The sequence below is a fragment of the Peromyscus leucopus genome, chromosome 20, assembly GCF_004664715.2.
Source record: "Peromyscus leucopus breed LL Stock chromosome 20, UCI_PerLeu_2.1, whole genome shotgun sequence".
NCBI lineage: Eukaryota > Metazoa > Chordata > Mammalia > Rodentia > Cricetidae > Peromyscus > Peromyscus leucopus.
In genome coordinates this window covers 26,412,019-26,429,629 of record NC_051080.1, presented here as the reverse complement: position 1 = coordinate 26,429,629, position 17,611 = coordinate 26,412,019, and the positions used below count along the sequence as shown (strand labels likewise).

Genomic DNA, 17,611 nt, shown 5'->3' with positions numbered 1-17,611 from the left:
TACACTCACCGGTGTCCCAATAAAACTCCTTGTTTGCTTTGATTGGTCTAAGGCATCACTTTATTCTTCCATCAGGCCAGGTGGAGTGGGGCTTTATTCCTGATGCCACAGCTCCACCACTATCTGATCTTCCATTTTGTGGGTGGTGGCCCGTCTCCACCAAAATGTAAGCCTCTTCAGGATGGACCCCCCCCCACCTCCCCACCCCCGTTTATTTTCTGTAGTTAGCTGGATGCAGGCATTCTTTATACATACATATGTGACAAACAGCCAGAATTTAGGTACCAAAAGCACAATGGGGGGGGGGGAGACAGGACAGAGTTGAGCTTCGAGGCTCCCAACCACAGGGCTGCAGGTGGGTCAGCAAGTAAGAAGGGACCAGAGTCTTCGATTGATCACGGCCTGCTCACAGTCTCAAGTTTCCACTTGTCTAAATGGGCTAAAGGGTGTGCTGAGTGCATGGCCTTCCCAAGCGTGTCCCCAGACTGCAGTCCTCACCATCCTCTTCTACAAGCAGCCAGCTGGCTGCAGAACACTGCTGGGTGTTCTCTAGCACACACTTTGCACATCACATAGTCAGAAGATGGAAAAATGCACATTTGATAAATATAAAGGTCAGAACTTCAGTCGACGACAACTATGTTTTTAGGATGCATACTAAAAGGATAAGAAAAAGTTAAACTATTCAAAGTTATTCTGTGTTTACACAATGTCCCAAACCTACGATGCTGTAAAAAGTCAGTGCCTCTAGGAAACGTCTGAGGGAAGAAAGCAACACCCAGACAAGGTGTGAGACAGCTCTGGAAATTCCAAGATCAGGAAGGATGCTGTGCAAGCTTCCCAAATAAAACACACGCTCCCGGGGGTGTATGGAATTAAAATCACAACGCACTAGCAACCGATGAAAGGGGAGGGAACAGAGTAACACTAGACACAGAGACCTTGACCTTTATGTTCCATTGCCAACCACAGGGAGGCACTGAAGTCCAGCTCTGTTCCATGTACCACTCCACTGCCCAGAAGCCTTCATGACTAACCTGGGACAGGCCAGGGCAGGACTCTTTTGCCTAACATATGTATTGGCCCATAACTGAGATGGATAAATCGTTCTCAAATCTGTGATGTGTGCAGCTTCTTGATTTGTTGTGGGGAGCCGTAGCTGTACAAGTCTCTCAAGTATGCAAACTTCATAGAGCTGTGCAGAAATAATTAGATTTGTGGTCTTCGTCTATATTAAAATGGAAGAGATTTTGATGGGGGAGCCTTTATTAGCGACAATACAAATCATTCTTCTTGTTTGTTTCTGAGACAACAAAATAAAACATTCTTTCTTTAAAAAGAAAGAAAAAACAACTTTTTAAATTAAAAAATGTTTCACGAAAACATCCCAAAAACACACATGAGGGACAAAACAACAATAATCAATTGGTGACTGTCCAGTTCCCAAATGGATCCATTCACTGAGTAGGCACAATGGTGAGGTGACTGGCCTTAAGCAGCCCGTAACAGAAGCAGTTCCTGGAAAAGAGGAAAACGAGACACATTTGTACACATCAACAAAGCAACAATGATAACATCTGTGCCAAATGGCCAAGTTCAGGCATCAGAAGCACTCAGGCAGATAGTCAGCACGCACAGGACACGTATGAGAAGCAGTGTGGCAGAGAATGGCTGAAGTGAGGGCAGGAAACATTTGTGAATTAAAGACCATGGATGGACAAGCAGCACCGTGCCCATCAAGCTCGGTGCACTGGGGTGTTCAGGGCTGAATTCAGACTGGTAATGTTTGTATCAGACCAACTGTTTGAACTAACAGTGATATTCCCATGGTTCCACCCTGGCACCTTCCTTTCTTCCTTGCCAAACAAGAGACTGAACTGCTGGGTGTTTAAATCACCCTTTTATTAATCAACACCAGACTACTTATTTCCATGTACACTCCATGGAAGAACTGTTAGTTCAAAAGTCCGGTGACACTCAGGAGAGCCACCCCCAGTGCAGCAGCACCAGTACAGGGTCTGTGTCATGCTCCGTTGGGGTCCGCAGAGGTTTCCTAGTGAGATCTGAGCTTGCTTTACCCAACAGGGCTGCCTAAGGGGATGACTTGACCACGTGCATGGTTACCAGGTGTTTGGAAGGGTCTGCATGGCTATGCCGTGCAGTATGTTTTGATCCAGCAAGGGGGAGGTCTTTTGCTCCACCCCTTAGCATTCCTTTAAAAGCCCTTTAGCAGAGACAGAAGGGGCCCGTGGGTCTTGATCCAGGCCCTCCCGAGGCTATCCTGTATTTCTATCTGTCTCTCTTTTCTATATTCCTATCTAAATATTTCTCACTTCTCTCTACTCAAGAGTACCCTAGGGGGAAAAGTAGAAGCAGGTCCCCCACAATGCTATACACACACACACACACACACACACACACACACACACACACACACACCAGTGCTAGGGGACAAAGCAGTATCATTCATAGGTTGCTGAGCCCTAGAATCTTCCGGTCTTTCTAAAGGATCTTCTTCCACGTGTCTCCTGGCAACCCCATATCCCAGGAACAGCTAAGAAGTCCCCAAACACACCAGCCAGCCCATGCAGCCATCACCTGTACTCTAGCCTGTCAACTCCAGTGTCATCCCCACCTAATTACATGATGGTGACTTCCACAAACCCATTTCAGCTTCAACCCTTGTCCCCTTGCACAGACCTAGATACATGGCTTTCACTCTGCCTCACCTCTGCTATCACTGAGTCTTTTATTCCTACAGAGCACCAAAAAATACAGCAAGCAAGTTGGAGTTGCCTGCATACCATGCCACTACTGCATGGAAGAATCAGATGCAAACTGCTTTTCTAAGCATTAATACACAGAGTTCAAACACTTTTAATATGGCAGGTCTAACAACCTTTAGACAGAGATCATTTCTGGAATGACTTTGAAGTGCTTCAAGTTCACAAAATGTAAAGTACTAACTTGAGTCTGCCTACGAGCTTACTGAGGGGTGAAGGACAAACCACATAATGAAGTCAGCAGCTCAAAATTCGCCCTGGATTGAGTGTTTTCAGCTGGTAATCTCTGACAGAAATAGGCTCTTTTGGCTGCAGATAAGAGGGAGGTCCTTGGCAAGCTGGCAGGATCCAGAGAGGCAGAGAAGACAGAAAGATGGGCAAAGACACTGTAAAGGTTGTTTACTCGAAGAGGCCCAGGGTTCCAAGAAAGAGGCACCCTTTGCTAGTGCATGGTACAAAGCCCACCATGCAACTGGCTGGCCCTTAAAAGATAACTGTTAAAGTAAGCAGGCTTCTGGATGGAGAGAACGCATATCAGATGGGTGAGGATTTCACCCCTCTTGTAAGGCATGCAGATGGGCACCTAAGGCTGTCTATACTGGGCATACCCCCAGCCCACCATGTGCCAGATGTTCTGCACATAGTAGCAGCAGCAGCAGCAGCAGCAGCAGCAGCAGCAGCAACTGCTCATCATTCCACCTGCCCCTTTATGTCAGTGTAAGCTAGATACTAGGAGCCGTGTTGGGTAGCAGATACAGGAATCCTGCCAAGACTGGTAGTCACGTCTCTCTCCCTTTCTCTATTACACACACACACACACAACACACACACACACACACACACACTCCACCTCACAACCTGTTTATAAAGTTGTGAGAGAAGTCCAAAGAAATCCTGATCCATTTTTTCTAAACTATATGACATGAAGCCACCCTTTCTTTTGAATGCTTAATCACAACCTAGGATGCATAAGACCTGCACCATGGATTTATATTTTGATGGTGGAGAGGACAAATACCTAGTCACAGAACACTTGTGTCAGAATTCACAATGTTCCAAGGGTCTTTGTGTGAGGACTGGGGACAGAGATATTGGCCAAGGAGGAAGGATTCCTGTGTGTGGTATGCTTAAGTCCCAATGAAACTGACAGACAGGTGCTAGATTATGAGCTGGGCCATGGGGGCAAGGGCATATGATAACTGGCAGAGAATGGCGCAGACAGGAAGTGTCACAAGGGATGAAGGGGCCTGCAGAACAGAAAGGCTTTGGTGCAGTGGGCAGGTGGAGAAACCCCTCCTGTGGGCGGCGGAAAAGATGGCAGCAAGACCATGCAGGGCTCCAGTCACAGCTGAGGACTCACAGGAAGAGCTGAAGATAATTCAGCCTGGATGCTCATCCCTGAGGGAAGTGGGGGATGGAGGTGGGAGGAGCTCCTTGAAGGAGGAGTCCTCCCGGGGATCAGTGTCATCTGCAAGTGATGGTAATTTCCCATTAGAGAAAAAGGGTGGGATGAGGATGGAAAACTGATTTACAGCTTTCCCAGAGAGGGGTAAAGAGGCAGGATAAATGTGCCACTTTCAAGTTAATGATGAGCTCTCTCCTTCCTGTCCATACAGAGCACTGCAGGGGAAACATAAGCCTAATTTTATGCTCAACAGATAGACATCAGTTTTATTCGGGACCTTTCTCTGTTCATCATGATGAGTATCTCTGTAATTTTGAGCTAAATTGAGAGAAGTAGACTATCGGCAGTGCAATTATTTCCATGACATTCCCGTGACCCCCACCCCAGGAGGATCTCAGCTAGCACGGATCTCTACATGTTGACTGACTAAACCCACCCTTCTGAGGCTGTGATGAGTCAGAGACAAAGGTGGAGATGTCAGGGCTCCTGGGTCCTCTGCACTCATTGTACATTGGGCTCCGGGAGGTCTGCACTGAGTTCTGGATGGAGTTCAGGGCATGGAGGTGTGGTCTCAGTAGGCAGAGAAGGCAAGTAGAAAGGAGATCCTGTATATGCATCACATCCCTCGCCTACCCTGCCAAGACCATCTCACGGTCTCTCATCATCTAACATAGCTGAAGTTGCCTTCCAGGTCATATTTTCTTATGTAAATGCACACAGCACCAGGAGAGAGTGCAAAGACCTTTGACCTCGCTCTGGGCATTCTTCTGCCTGCACAGCCCTGTGAAGGCAGTGATGTTCACTTCACAGGCAGGGACCCTACAGCTGAGAGGACCTAACCATTTCACCCAAGGTTACTACACTGGGTGATGAGTGCTCCAACAGCCTGTCCCATGAGGTTATCTTCTTCCATCTGGCTCTAAGCCCCTGCTGGCAACTTCCTCTTTCTCTAACCAGCCTGCCTGGGTTTTGCATCCCTTGTCCAGCATGTAAAAAGCTCCTTACGTGTACCTGAGGCCAGGCTGGTTGGCACTTTACTTGCTATTTTCCACAGCAGGGTGTGGTATCCACAAGGGTGGGAACTGTCTCATCTCCATATCCTTTCTGCCTGTAGCCAAACAGATGCTCTGAAGGTATTTACCCCGAGTGAATACTAAAAATCATTTGACTTGGAGTACCTGGAGTACATAATGTTTAGGACCTAAAGAAAAATCAATATATCTTCTTATGCAGGAACGTGGGGGCAGGGATAATCACAATGTTTGGATGATGCCCAGTGGGACACAAGGTAGCATGTAGCTCCTCATTTTAAGAAGCCTTCACCATGAGGACACATGCGTAACATGGAAACTGGAAAAAGTAGTGTTTTGAAACTCAAAGGGTCTAGATTCAAGTGGCTGTATTCAACCCTGGCTTCCACCAGTTATATGGACTTGTAGCTAACATAATGACCTCATCATCTGAAACTTCCGTTGCTTCCTTTATGAAACACAGACAACAATGCTTATAGTGATTTGGAATTCAATGAAACAGTTTAAATGAAGGCACTTGCTTGGCAACCGATGCAGCCTGCAACCACTTTGTGATGACATCCAGATTGAAATGAAGTAACAGTCATAAAATCAGCTCTTCAGAGAGCAGAGGATGACAGCCTAATTAACAGCAGAGGGGACATGGGCTGAGCTCAGAGGATGATGGCCTACTTAAAAGCAGAGAAGACACTGGACAAGTTCAGAGAGGCCAGAGGATGAGGGTATAGTTCACAGTAGAGGGGACATGGCTGAGTCTTGAAGGTTGGGGCTGGTTCCCATGTGCAAAAGAGCAGGGAATATTGATTCACCAACACAAGTGGATTTCAAATTACTTTAAGGTAGGGTCCTGTATCTTTTAAGTCACAACATTCCCACTACCTAATTGATATCTAGTACAAAACTTGTAAGTGTCATCACATGAGAAAACAGATGGACTCCAAGGAAGAGACAGGTCTATCCATAGCCCTGATTCAAGAAGCCTGTGTGAGGACTGATGATTCTTGACTCAGGATGGGCTGTGAGCCACTGACTACAAGTACTTTTCAGAGGCTGGCAGGGAAGGGCCTGGTATTCTTGGAGCCTGTACAAAGGACACAACCTGGCCAACATTGTGACTGGAACCCGGTGTCACAGTTTTGACACAGAATTCTATGATAATGAACTATTTACAAAACGAAAAGCCCATGTTTATTAGTTGATATGCCACTTTCTAAACAAGAACAAAAATACTAATTTAGAAAGAAAGCAACCTAAAAGCTCTAACACTGTGATATGTCACACACACACACACACACACAACACACACACACACACACACACACACCCCGCGCCCCCATATCAGGAAAAAAGGCAAAACCCAAACTAACAACCAATTCAATAAACTTCACAATTTTCCTCTATTAGAAGAGATTCATTTTCTTTCTCTGTGCAATTTGTTTCAGTTACTTCTGACTACTAAGAAAAGTTTGTATGTTTCTCCTTTATATTAGATACATGAATTCAATCCTGACCACCGACCTTCATGCGACTGTATCACTGTCAGGGTAAACAATGCCTATAGTATCACTTTCTGAAAGTTAGAGAACGATGAATACGACAGCGTGCCTTCATTTCCCGGGTACTGACAGGAAGGGACACTTGCCCAGATGTACACAGCTGAGTGGCAGAGCTCAGATATAAATACTTGAGAGGATCCAGTCAGGAGTGGTTTACAATGCAATGAGTTCCAGGGGCCAGCCGGGGCTACAGAGTGCCAGCGACTCTCAAACACACACACACACACACACACACACACACACACACACACACACACCATCCAAACCCACAATAACGTCCCCATCACACCCTAAAAGAGATATCTCAGATCATGGGGCTCAGGACCTGGGTGGTGGTGGTTGTCTACAAAATGAGATCAAATTAACGATATCTTCCCTCTTTCATACATCTTTGCTTAACAGATCTCCAGATTTAAGAAAGAAAGGAAGGAAGAAGGAAGGAAGGAAGGAAGGAAGGAAGGAAGGAAGGAAGGAAGGAAGGAAGGAAGGAAGGAGAATGGAGAAGGGCGGGAGGGAGGAGGAATAATTTTATGGAACAGCTGCTTTAATATTTATTTTATAAAAGTCCTAATTTTCAAAATTCAGAAGCATAAGACACTGTTCTTCTACAAGACCAGGCTACTATTTTGAAAAATTGCTTGTACATTTCTGTAAGTTTTTACATTCACATATATGTATAAAAATAAAGGGTTCACATTAAGCATTGTTTGGCAGACTATTCTCTTTAACTTAAGAATTTAGGAAACCCTTACCAATTATTGACTAGACTGCTTTATTCTCATTGAGTATCATGAATCTAGGTGCTGACAGCCTGAGCCTCCAGGTTCCAGCCTCTGACCCATTCATGCTGCAGAAGCTTTTAGCTCTGTGGTCACAGGGGAAGCAGTGTGTCGGGGGTGGGTACCTTGCTCCACCTCACTGCACTTCTTAGCAGTTCCGAATCAAGAGACACAAGGTGCCTACCTTTGTTTGCTCTAAGTCACACCGAGCTCCTCTGACAGTCCAAGGTGGTCGACATTTCCTAACAAAAGAAGAGATCTATTTACTCCAAATAGATGCAAGGAAACCCCCCAAAATAAAGACACATATTTTACATAATCTACAATTAAAACTTAAGCCAAATGATTAACGAATAACTTTATTAAACCCTTGTCAGTTTTAAGAACGCCCTCAATTACTAACCAAAAGATGTATTACACACAACTAGTTATGAGGTTTTACAGTTGTTTAATAGGGAAGAATTGGCCCCAATTAAACTGGCTAAACTAAGGCTTTTTAGATTACTAAAACAAATTAAACTTTTTAAAATGAGAATTTAGGTGATCTTAAAACCTTTCTAAAATGGATAATGAAACTGGCTAAGTTGTAATCTCCCTGGTTTTATTAGTTATATTAAGATAAATTAAGTGAGATTAAAATCTTATTTGATTTATTTACCTTTGAAAATGAAGACCGTTTAAGAGTTACACATCCTCAGCCTTGGCGAGTGCGACCTCAATTAGTCAAGTCAGAATGTCTTTAAAACTTTGTGCTTATGTTTCCAGCATGGAGCGAGGTGTTCATTAAGGTACCAAAAGTCTCATAAAAAATCCAAAGTTGCACTAGTGAAAAAACGCTCGACAAGATGAAAACTGATCACATCCTTTTCAGAAAATCCAGTAGTTATTTTAAAACCAGTTTTAAAACCAGATTTGGTTTGCGTGGGTTTAACGTGCCACTTGAGCAGCTCGATACCGTGTGGACTCTTTAGACCGCATTTGAACCTATGGTGAGTATATCATGGCACATTTAATTTTATACCACTTTTAAAATAAGCTGTACAATATTTAGTGTGACCCTTTTATGACAAGCACTGCTAGAGGAACCCTTTCCCTGTTTACAGCTATTTATGAAGGCCTTTTTAAATAGAAAAACATGAAATCGTTAGCTCACACACACGAAATTTCTTTCAAAAGTTTATTTAGTATCAAGCAAGAGGAGACTTTGCTTAACACTACAGAACATTTCAAGACTCGAGTTACAAAAGAATACCACATTGTTTGCACTTGTAATTGGCTCCCTTTTTACGCAAGTTGGCAAGAAAAAAAAAACTAGCATATGGCTGAAAGATAAAATAACTAAATTCTATGGAAACCTTTAAAATGAAAGGTGAGGCTTATGTTAAAAGAACGGATTAACATATTTAGTAAACCTATCTTTTTGTTTAACACTAGTTAATCAAAGTTATTTTTTTCCTTTTCATGACCTAGTTTTCATATACAGACTGCAAATAACAAAATTTTACATGTCCTTCTCCCTGCCAAGTGGATGCGTCAACAAAGTGGTTTTAGGTTCCATCCATTCAGATTTTAAGCATTTTGATTTATTTAAAAAGGGATTGTTCATAGAAAAAAATTACTTTGAACAGTATACAGGACGGTGCAGATTGGCTATTTCACAACATCAGACAGTACAATCAGTATCTGCCATATGGCTGGTCTCTGTAGACGCCCTTCGCCGTCCTCGCTGAAGGAGCCTTATGTCTTGAGTTAGCCCATTCCTCTTGCCCTAAAATCAGGAAGATGAATCATAATTAGGCCATTGTCATGGGGTCCCAGCAGCTTCATCCGTCAGAACCAGTGGTAAATGTCATACAGGAGATATGTGTCTCTGACGTACTAATAAAAGAAACACAAGGGGATTCACTTAAAAGTATAATGAACACAATACAGGATGATCTTGTCACCAGTGACATGATGACCTCGAGAAGAGAGTGACCTTTGTGTTGGAAACAGCAACAAATTGCAAGAATTTCCTCATAGAGCAAATTCAACAGCCTTATATGAAACTCTAAGAGAACGGAAAAAGGACTATTCTAATTTCTTCCAACAGCATAGAAAAGGAAAATGAACACAGGTAATTTGGGAAAAGAAAAAGGAAAAAAAACAAGTGGGAAGAAGGGCAGACAGAGAAAGGAAGCACTGTATCCTCATGACAGGTTCTCTACACAAAGACTGGAGGAGGCACACTGGGGATTTCCTCAGGGACACCACATCAGGACCGGCACACATGGACAGCTGTCACTAACCACGGACATGCTATCATCTTCAGCTCCTGAAATTCAACAGTGTCCAGTGTCAGGACTTTCCCTGATTTATCCCCAGGTCTCAGACAGCAAACAGTTAAGTCCCTGCTGCAACACAAAGCAATCAAAAAGCCATGTGTCCTCAGAGACCAATTTAAAAAGCTGTGAGAGAAAAATGCTTAAAATGACCTCTTCTGATACAAACACGCAATCAATGTCACTCCCTTTGGCTAACTTGCACGAATTGAAGTAGGCAGCACTCACCAAGCCAATGCATCTCTCTTAAATGTTTATTATGAGTAACAACCAAAAAAAGAAAAAACAACAACAACAACAGAAAACCAGCCCCTGGCTGGTGATACAACAAAATGCACTTCAAAGTGCCCCCAGCAAATAGGTTTTTGGTTAAGTGTGGGAAATGCTGCAGAGCTGACTTCTCTCAGCTCAGGATCCTGACTCACTGGCACAGGACACCAGGCATTCTTGGAGCTTTGCTACCAATGGAGGCTTCTGGTTTCCTCATCTCCCTGCCCTGTAGCAAAGGCGTTTCTTACTATCATTTTGTTGCTACCGTCAATTCTGTTAATTAAACCTGTCACCTTTCAGCATATTGAGACTCTGGTCATGCATTCCCCAGCACCTTTATGGGCGCCACAGAACGAAGAGGAGTTACCTCCTAATGAGCCTGATAGACCCTTGTGTCTCCTCCATGGCTCAGCTTTTGTAACCTTTATGAAATGACTCTTAGTATAATTTTTCTGAGGTCTTGAGGTTGGGGATGAATTAAAATATAATATGGGGGAGGGAGAAGCATGAGAGCTGTAGTCTCAATGGCTTCATTTCCTTCACTGTCAAGGAACAAAGATACTTCAGAAAGATCCATGCCAGCAAGTGTCTGCAGTTTGGCAACCTACTCTGGTGAAACAGTGAGAAGGTCAGCACTGGTCATCAACACAAACAAAACACATAAGCGTGGGATCTGAACTCATGCCCTGCAACACAGTCTTTAAATATTGCATTTAACTATTAAAGAAGCCTCTGAGAATAGCGAGTTGTACACAGAGGAATCGAGAAGAGGAGGGTCCACACACAAAATGAATTCATCATTAAGACAAGTATGGATCTCCCTTCCAAAAAGGACTTTTAAGGTTTGTCCATGGCCACTCTCCCTTTCTCTCTGTGATTATTATGGCCACTCACTCACCATAGGAATCGTAAGCCTCCTCACCGAGTCCATGCCCGTAATCATAGTAATCAGCTCCGCTGCACGAACAAAAGAAAACACTGTTAGCACAAGCTGTTTCTGCTGTGGGGTTAAATCATAGCCAATGAAGTACTCAAAACTAGATAAACTAAAAATAGAAAGGGCTAAAGTGGAATTAATTCCTCCTGAGATGACAGAATGCTGAGAGAAGACAGACGTTTTGACTATCAAAGGCTCTAAACTCCGGAGTCTTCCTTCAAACCACAGCTGGGGAAAGACTGGGGTCCTCAGAGGGGCTGGCTCACACCAGGTGCTGTGGGGGATGGGCAGGAAGCAGCAAGCACTATTTCTTTCCAAGAGATAGACATGGTTTCTTTGATTCTTGCATACTTTCCACAGAACTCAGTACCATGCCGGTTTGGGGCACTTTACTTATCCATTTAAAACAGCAGGCCCCGAGAGAGCTTCTGCTTCTCCTCTCCGTCAGCATCATTATGTTACAGTCAGAGGCAAAAAAACTCACCCCTGGGTGCCTGGACGGTGTGCAGTGGGAGCGACGAATGAATCATCACAGGGGAGTTACAAGGACTTTTCAATAGGTAGGCACGTCTAGGTTCTAATCTACCATTCCTGAGACAGCAAGGAGAGCCTTCCATTGCCCTCTTTGTGCAGATACTATAAAAACAGGCTTCATCTTCATAGCACATTTCAACTGTGTGTGGTTCTGTTTTGATTTTACAGACAGAAGTTTGGTCACCAAGAACAAGTGTTCCGCGTATCTGAGGAAGAGGGTCCATTTCTCCCCACAGGCTTTCCTCTTTGCCCAACTTTGTAAGAAACAAGTATCCTTATTATTTCAAGTTCCAACAACCAAACATGAAGCCTCCCAGCACAATGGAACCCAGCTTGCATGCCACACCTCTAGCAACATGGTGTGTGGCTTTTGCTGCCTGCTGAGATCCACCTGTTCTAGGACCAAGTAGGAGAGCTGTTACACCCTGTTACAGGGGAGGATGGCTAAGGAACCAGCCTAAAATCTCCCCAGTAACAGCACAGCCCAGTCGGTTGAATGCACAGACCCCCAACTGGAGGCGACACCCCACTCCTTAACCCTTACCCCCATGTTTCCTTCCTTGTATAAAAAAGACCTAAGACCAAACAATCCAAAGGCACCATGAAGTCAGCTGGCTCCCCTCCGCCCTCGGCAGGGAAGTGCTCTTCCACTGAGATGCAGCTTCAAGGTACCTCTCCTGCTAGAGATGCTTTCAGTCTCTCCTCCAAGCCTAAATGTTGCCTTCACAGAAATTCTCCCATTCAGCATCAAGCTGGCTCCCATCCTAGCCTGCTGGCATCAGTTTTCATCCTGGCCTGTATCAGAGGCTTCCACTGCAGGCATGGAGGAACCAGTGTGTGGAGAAGGGTGTACACACAAAGACACACACAAAGACAGACAGACAGACAGACAGACACACACACACACACACACACACACACACATACACACACACCCTCACTCACTCATACACGGTGTCCCAGATAGGCACAATGTTCTGAAGGGCCAGGAAGATGGAAGTGAAGGAGGGCCGAGGAGAAGGAACAGAGTAAGCAAAGCATAAAAGAAGGAAACAGGATGAGAATCTAAGTGTTTTTCAAGTGTCTTTAAATAGAATTACCAAGTTCTAATAGTGTACACGGGCTAGAATGACCTTCAGGATAGGTCTTCTCTAAGTGCACAATACAGGATAGATACCCTGCAAACCTGAGCTAACCATATTCTTACAAGTTAGCGAAACATGGTTGAACACAAAGCTTTGGAAGCAATGCTGAACATCAGTCAAGATATCTATGTCTGAACTCTGGCCTCTGTCTGCAGGGTCTCTGGTGACGTCATTCCCATGTGCAGGGTCCAAGTGACAGTTCAGTCGGGCTGGCTCGATGCTTCCCTCACCCCACAGAGTTCTCCAAGGCTCAGCCACAGAATCTGACTCCAAATAAGTCAAAATACCTCCTTATTCTGTTGCAAATAAATTGACCAATAATGCTTTCAGAAAACTAGATTAAAGGAATCTTGCTTTTCTTTTCCAAAGTCAGAAGTAACATTATAATGGTCCTTAGACAAAATTTCACAGTTCTTGAGAACTTTATCTGTTGCACAGATAAAGAGAGAGTGCCCTTCATAAGACTGAAGGTACTCCTTTCTGGAGACAGCTCCCAAACAAGCTTACCTCAGAGCTAAGATGACAGACAGCCTGGAGACTAATAAACACAAGAATGTAACAACTGTCTCATTGATTAAATGACGTCACTGGTAATGAACATCCACTCCGGCTGGAAATTTATCTGTGAAGAGCACTCACACAGCTCAGCGTGGGTAGGGTCACGAATATTTTCCAGTGGACAGGAAGATAAAAGGCAGCATAATTTGGCCCAGCATTGGTTTAGTGATAAGACAATCTTAGTTTTGACAAGTGGAAACTTTTAAATTGACATCTGCTATCATTTCACCAGCTTCTGATTATTTATTGCAAGACTGTCATCAGCTAGGAAGCTGGAGCAGCTGCGCCCCGTTCTCCAACCTGTCAGCTTCATCTGAATTGCTTTCACAGCATTTCATTTCGTGTACCTCAAATGTCTACTAACCAAAGATGTGTCCTATTTCCCGATAATAAACTAAGACCAGAGGGGAAACAAACACTAAGAAAACTCCATTTAGGGCCACAACTTAAAATATTAATAGAAACAAACACCCCCCCCAATGAAGCTGAACACCCTCCATTAGAAGAGATTGGGTTAGCACCTCCCCTGCCAAGAAATTAGGATCAGGCTTCTCCTGGTCACCTCCCCAGACCTCTACACTCCTGTCCCCAATGAGGTGATCACAGAAAGCCCCAATGCTCAGCATAACTCCTGCCTGGAGAAGCTGCCAGTAAAGTGATGCTCTAGCTCACAAAAGATCCATTCCATTCTTCAGTTTACTAGGAATGAGCTCACTCATTCTTAAAACCCATTAAGACACTGGTTCTCAACCTTCCTAATGCTGGGACCCTTTAATACAGTTCTTCAGGTTGTAGTGACTCCCAAACACAAAATTATTTCATTGCTATGTCATAGCTGTAAGTTTGCTATTGCTATGAATGTAATGTAAATATCTGATATATGACCTTCGGGTTTGTGACCCACTGGTTGAGAACCACTGCTCTAAGGGTTCATCTCCCTAAGCTGGGAGGAAAAGCAAGCAGAGTCTCTTCACCAGCCCTGTCCCCCAACACATACGCACAACTACGACATCACACTTGGGGGCAAACACTGCGCAACTCTCCCAAGCAGCTCCCCAACCCTGAGGCTGGGGTGTTTCAGGGTGTGTGTAGGTCACCCTTCACCCCGTAGGTCTTAGTCCTCTGGACTCTCTTGTCCCTTAATTAATCACCTCATTGGAATGCCCGAGGATCATGTCTTTAAAACACAAAATATTCTTGTTTCTTAAGCCCTCTTTCTGTGGTTTCCTCTCTTAGTTTCCGGTAGGGCAAGGTGCTCCCTGGCTCTTTTCCACCACTGGAGTCCCCTTGACCATTAGCCCGACAATCCCTCCACTTCTCTGCGACCTGTCAGGTTAGAGCATTTGCGTTCAGATGTTAACCCTCTTTTCTTATTTATTTACACAAATCCCCTGGTGGTTTTATACAGTCTCTTTAAATAAAATCTAACCATTCAAGCCTCTCAAATTTACATAATCTTTTAAGGTGTTTCTTCTAAGATTTATATTCATGTGCCAACTGCCTTTTAACATCTAAACTTCTAACAGACACTTCAAACTCAAACAGCTCCAGCTCACATCAGCCTTCTGAACTCATCCTTCAACCTGCCCCATGCAAGTGCCACTACCTCTTAACCAGAACAAATCTATCTAGCGTGCTGAGAACAGAGAGTCTGGAGTTTTGCATGTGGCTCCACACCTTCTCAAGTCTGCTGGTACCACTCCAGCCAGGGCTGCAGGAAGACTGCTGCCATCCACCTCACCATAGCAACTCTGATCCTTCACCTTCCTTGGCTGTACAGCACAGCCAACTGATAGGAACAACTTCTTCCCCAGTTCTTCTCAGCTAAGTGAGAAGGCAAGACTCACGAAAAAGGGATGTGTGTCTGTTTTAGTCAGTGATATGGCTCAGCTTCCCTCAGAATAATGTCCAGGCCACAGGAGGTAAAACTCACTGGATTTTAGCTTAAAACACTGAATGAGTGAGTGAAGTGAATGAATGAATGAATGAATGAATGAATGAATGGCAGACAACATTATAGTTGACTATGCACCCAGGCAATCTGAAGATATGCAATGTTATTAGTAGGTAATGCTGGACAAGAAGCATCTCCTCCTCTTCTAGTTCTAAAGGAATGAGATGAAAGAGCTGAAAGCCTGCTACTTTGTAAATGTAGAAGGAGCTTGACAAAATAAAATTAGGTCCTAAGCCTGAGCAGAATCATAGATTCAAGAACACAGCGGGATCTCTCTGTGTGCGAGACACTGAGCTGAAAATGCAGACACAGAAACAAGGTGCCACATCCACTCCTGAGAAGCGCCTGCAGGCGGCTGTCAGCAGCACTGATGTACGGACGCCCCACACAACCTTGTCTTGTGAGGTGGGAAGGAGGGGAGAAGCTTAGTCAATGCGGTTGTCTGAGCGGAGCTGAGGGGCAATGGAGGATACAAGAAGTGAAGGGGGTCGGACTAAAAAGTATTTCTTGGACACTTGAAGGAAAACGCCTAATTAATTCACTATAAAGAAGGCATTGGTGGCTAATATATAATTATATATTTAATTTGTCATCATATTTTATATATCATATCAGATATTCCACATATCAGACACTGCTTCACAGACCCATTAAGTAGGCAATATTATTTTCCTTTTATTCACCAAAAGTGAAGTTGTCTGAGCTTAAACCTAACTGTGAAAGAGTGACCAGGAGAAGACCAAGGCTGCAAGGTCAGTTGGGCGCAACCCTCCTCACATCTGCAAAGCTATGAAGTCTGGCATTTATCCTTCGGACAGCAGAGTAACACACGCCCTGCTTACTGCTAAGTTCTTCACCCCTGCTCTGTATCCCTGGCATAGGACCTGCTACACATGAACCTCTCTGGCAGCTGTTATGTCCTTCAAAGTGAAAAGAAAACTCTTCTTTGCTTTTAGAAATCTTAGTTTTTTTTTTCTGTGTTGCTATGACAAAATTATATTGACAAAGTGAGAAAGGATTTATATGGCTTATAGTTCAGGGTGTACAGTCCATCATGGTAGCAAGGTCAGGACAGCCAGGAGACAGGAATTATTGCAAGCTAATATTCAGTTCCATTTCATAGTCTTGAATTCCTTGTCCAGAGTTAAAATTGACCTTCCCATATCGCTTAACATAATCAAGATAATCCCCCATGAGCATGTCCAGAGAGGTCCATCTCCCAGGCGATCCATAAACATGCCCAGAGAGGTCCATCTCCCAGGCAATTCTAGATACTGTCAAGTGGCAATTACACACTCCCCTTAACTGTGTTTTCCCACTCTGGTAATCCTGCTGGACTCCTTTTGAAGTGAGAAGCTGAATCTTTCATCTCTTGGCCTCTGTACCTTTTATCCAATGCTTTCTTTAGCCTGACCATTGCCATCTTATTTCAGACCTTGTTTGGCCATTATGGGCCATGCCTTCTTATCCACATAGATATTAATTACAAAATCATTCTTTCTATGGGAAGTGTTCTTTCAAGGTGTGCCATTTTTAGTATGCTGAGTCTGATGTTTTGAAAAAGCTTTGTGAATTTTGGCAGTGCATGGATCCCTTGCTTTTCAGATTCTTAGCTAGCTTGTCTGTCAATGCAACACACACACACACACACACACACACACACACACACACACACATTACTTAAAATACTTTCTTTTGGTGGTAATGGAAAGGGTCAGGGTTGTATGCAGTGGGATATTCAAGTTGCTTATCTGTTTGGGGTGTCATGGTTGCCCTGGAGCATGATACTACAAAGACCTACGGCTTTGTGCTATCACAGCAATCACTTGGGAAGACACTGCTCCTCTGCATTGCTGGGTCCAGAGACCAAGCCAGGCCTCATGCTTCAGAAACAAGTCTTGGACCCACCAGAGAAAGCGCCCTCCATCATGGCTGCTTGTGTGAGGGCCCATCCCATAGCCAGTTACACTCCACAGTACCCTTCTCCTGAATGTGATTTTGCCACCTCCTGTCCCATCTGGTGGTTTTAGCTGCTTCCTCCCTCCTTCCCTGGGAATTTTTTAAAAAACTTGCTTTCTTTCTAACTGTTCACGGTGCAGAATTCGAGAAAGGATGGGTGGTAGGTGGAGCAGATGGATATTTTCATTCAGTTTTGTCTTTTTCTTTCTATTAAATTCCTCTTAGTTTACATATCATGTAAGTCCTAATTCTGAAAGTCTGCACATTGTTTAATTATCAGAACAATGAGACTGCTCCCCATGAGTTCATCATATGCCAGCATTCAAGATTCAGAGAAACCCGCAGTGGACATGAACATGGGGGCCGGAGTCAGTCCTTC

General features: G+C 44.1%; 1 protein-coding gene across 3 annotated transcripts in view; it reads right to left on the bottom strand.

The window, feature by feature from the left end:
* Positions 1-324: 324 nt before the first annotated feature.
* The window catches only part of Khdrbs3 (KH RNA binding domain containing, signal transduction associated 3), a 170,813-nt gene continuing 153,526 nt past the window's right edge, over positions 325-17,611 (bottom strand). For 2 of the 3 annotated variants that reach the window (XM_028875996.2, XM_028875999.2), the window contains exons 8-9: positions 11,044-11,102; positions 8,718-9,322 (exon numbers count right to left, since the gene is read on the bottom strand). In XM_028875996.2, coding sequence (XP_028731829.1) covers positions 9,231-9,322; positions 11,044-11,102 — 151 coding nt within the window. In that variant the 3' untranslated portion in view covers positions 8,718-9,230. Of the gene's footprint in view, positions 1,519-7,738; positions 7,797-8,717; positions 9,323-11,043; positions 11,103-17,611 lie in introns of those variants that run through there. The other variant, XR_005089628.1, reaches the window with a different exon arrangement.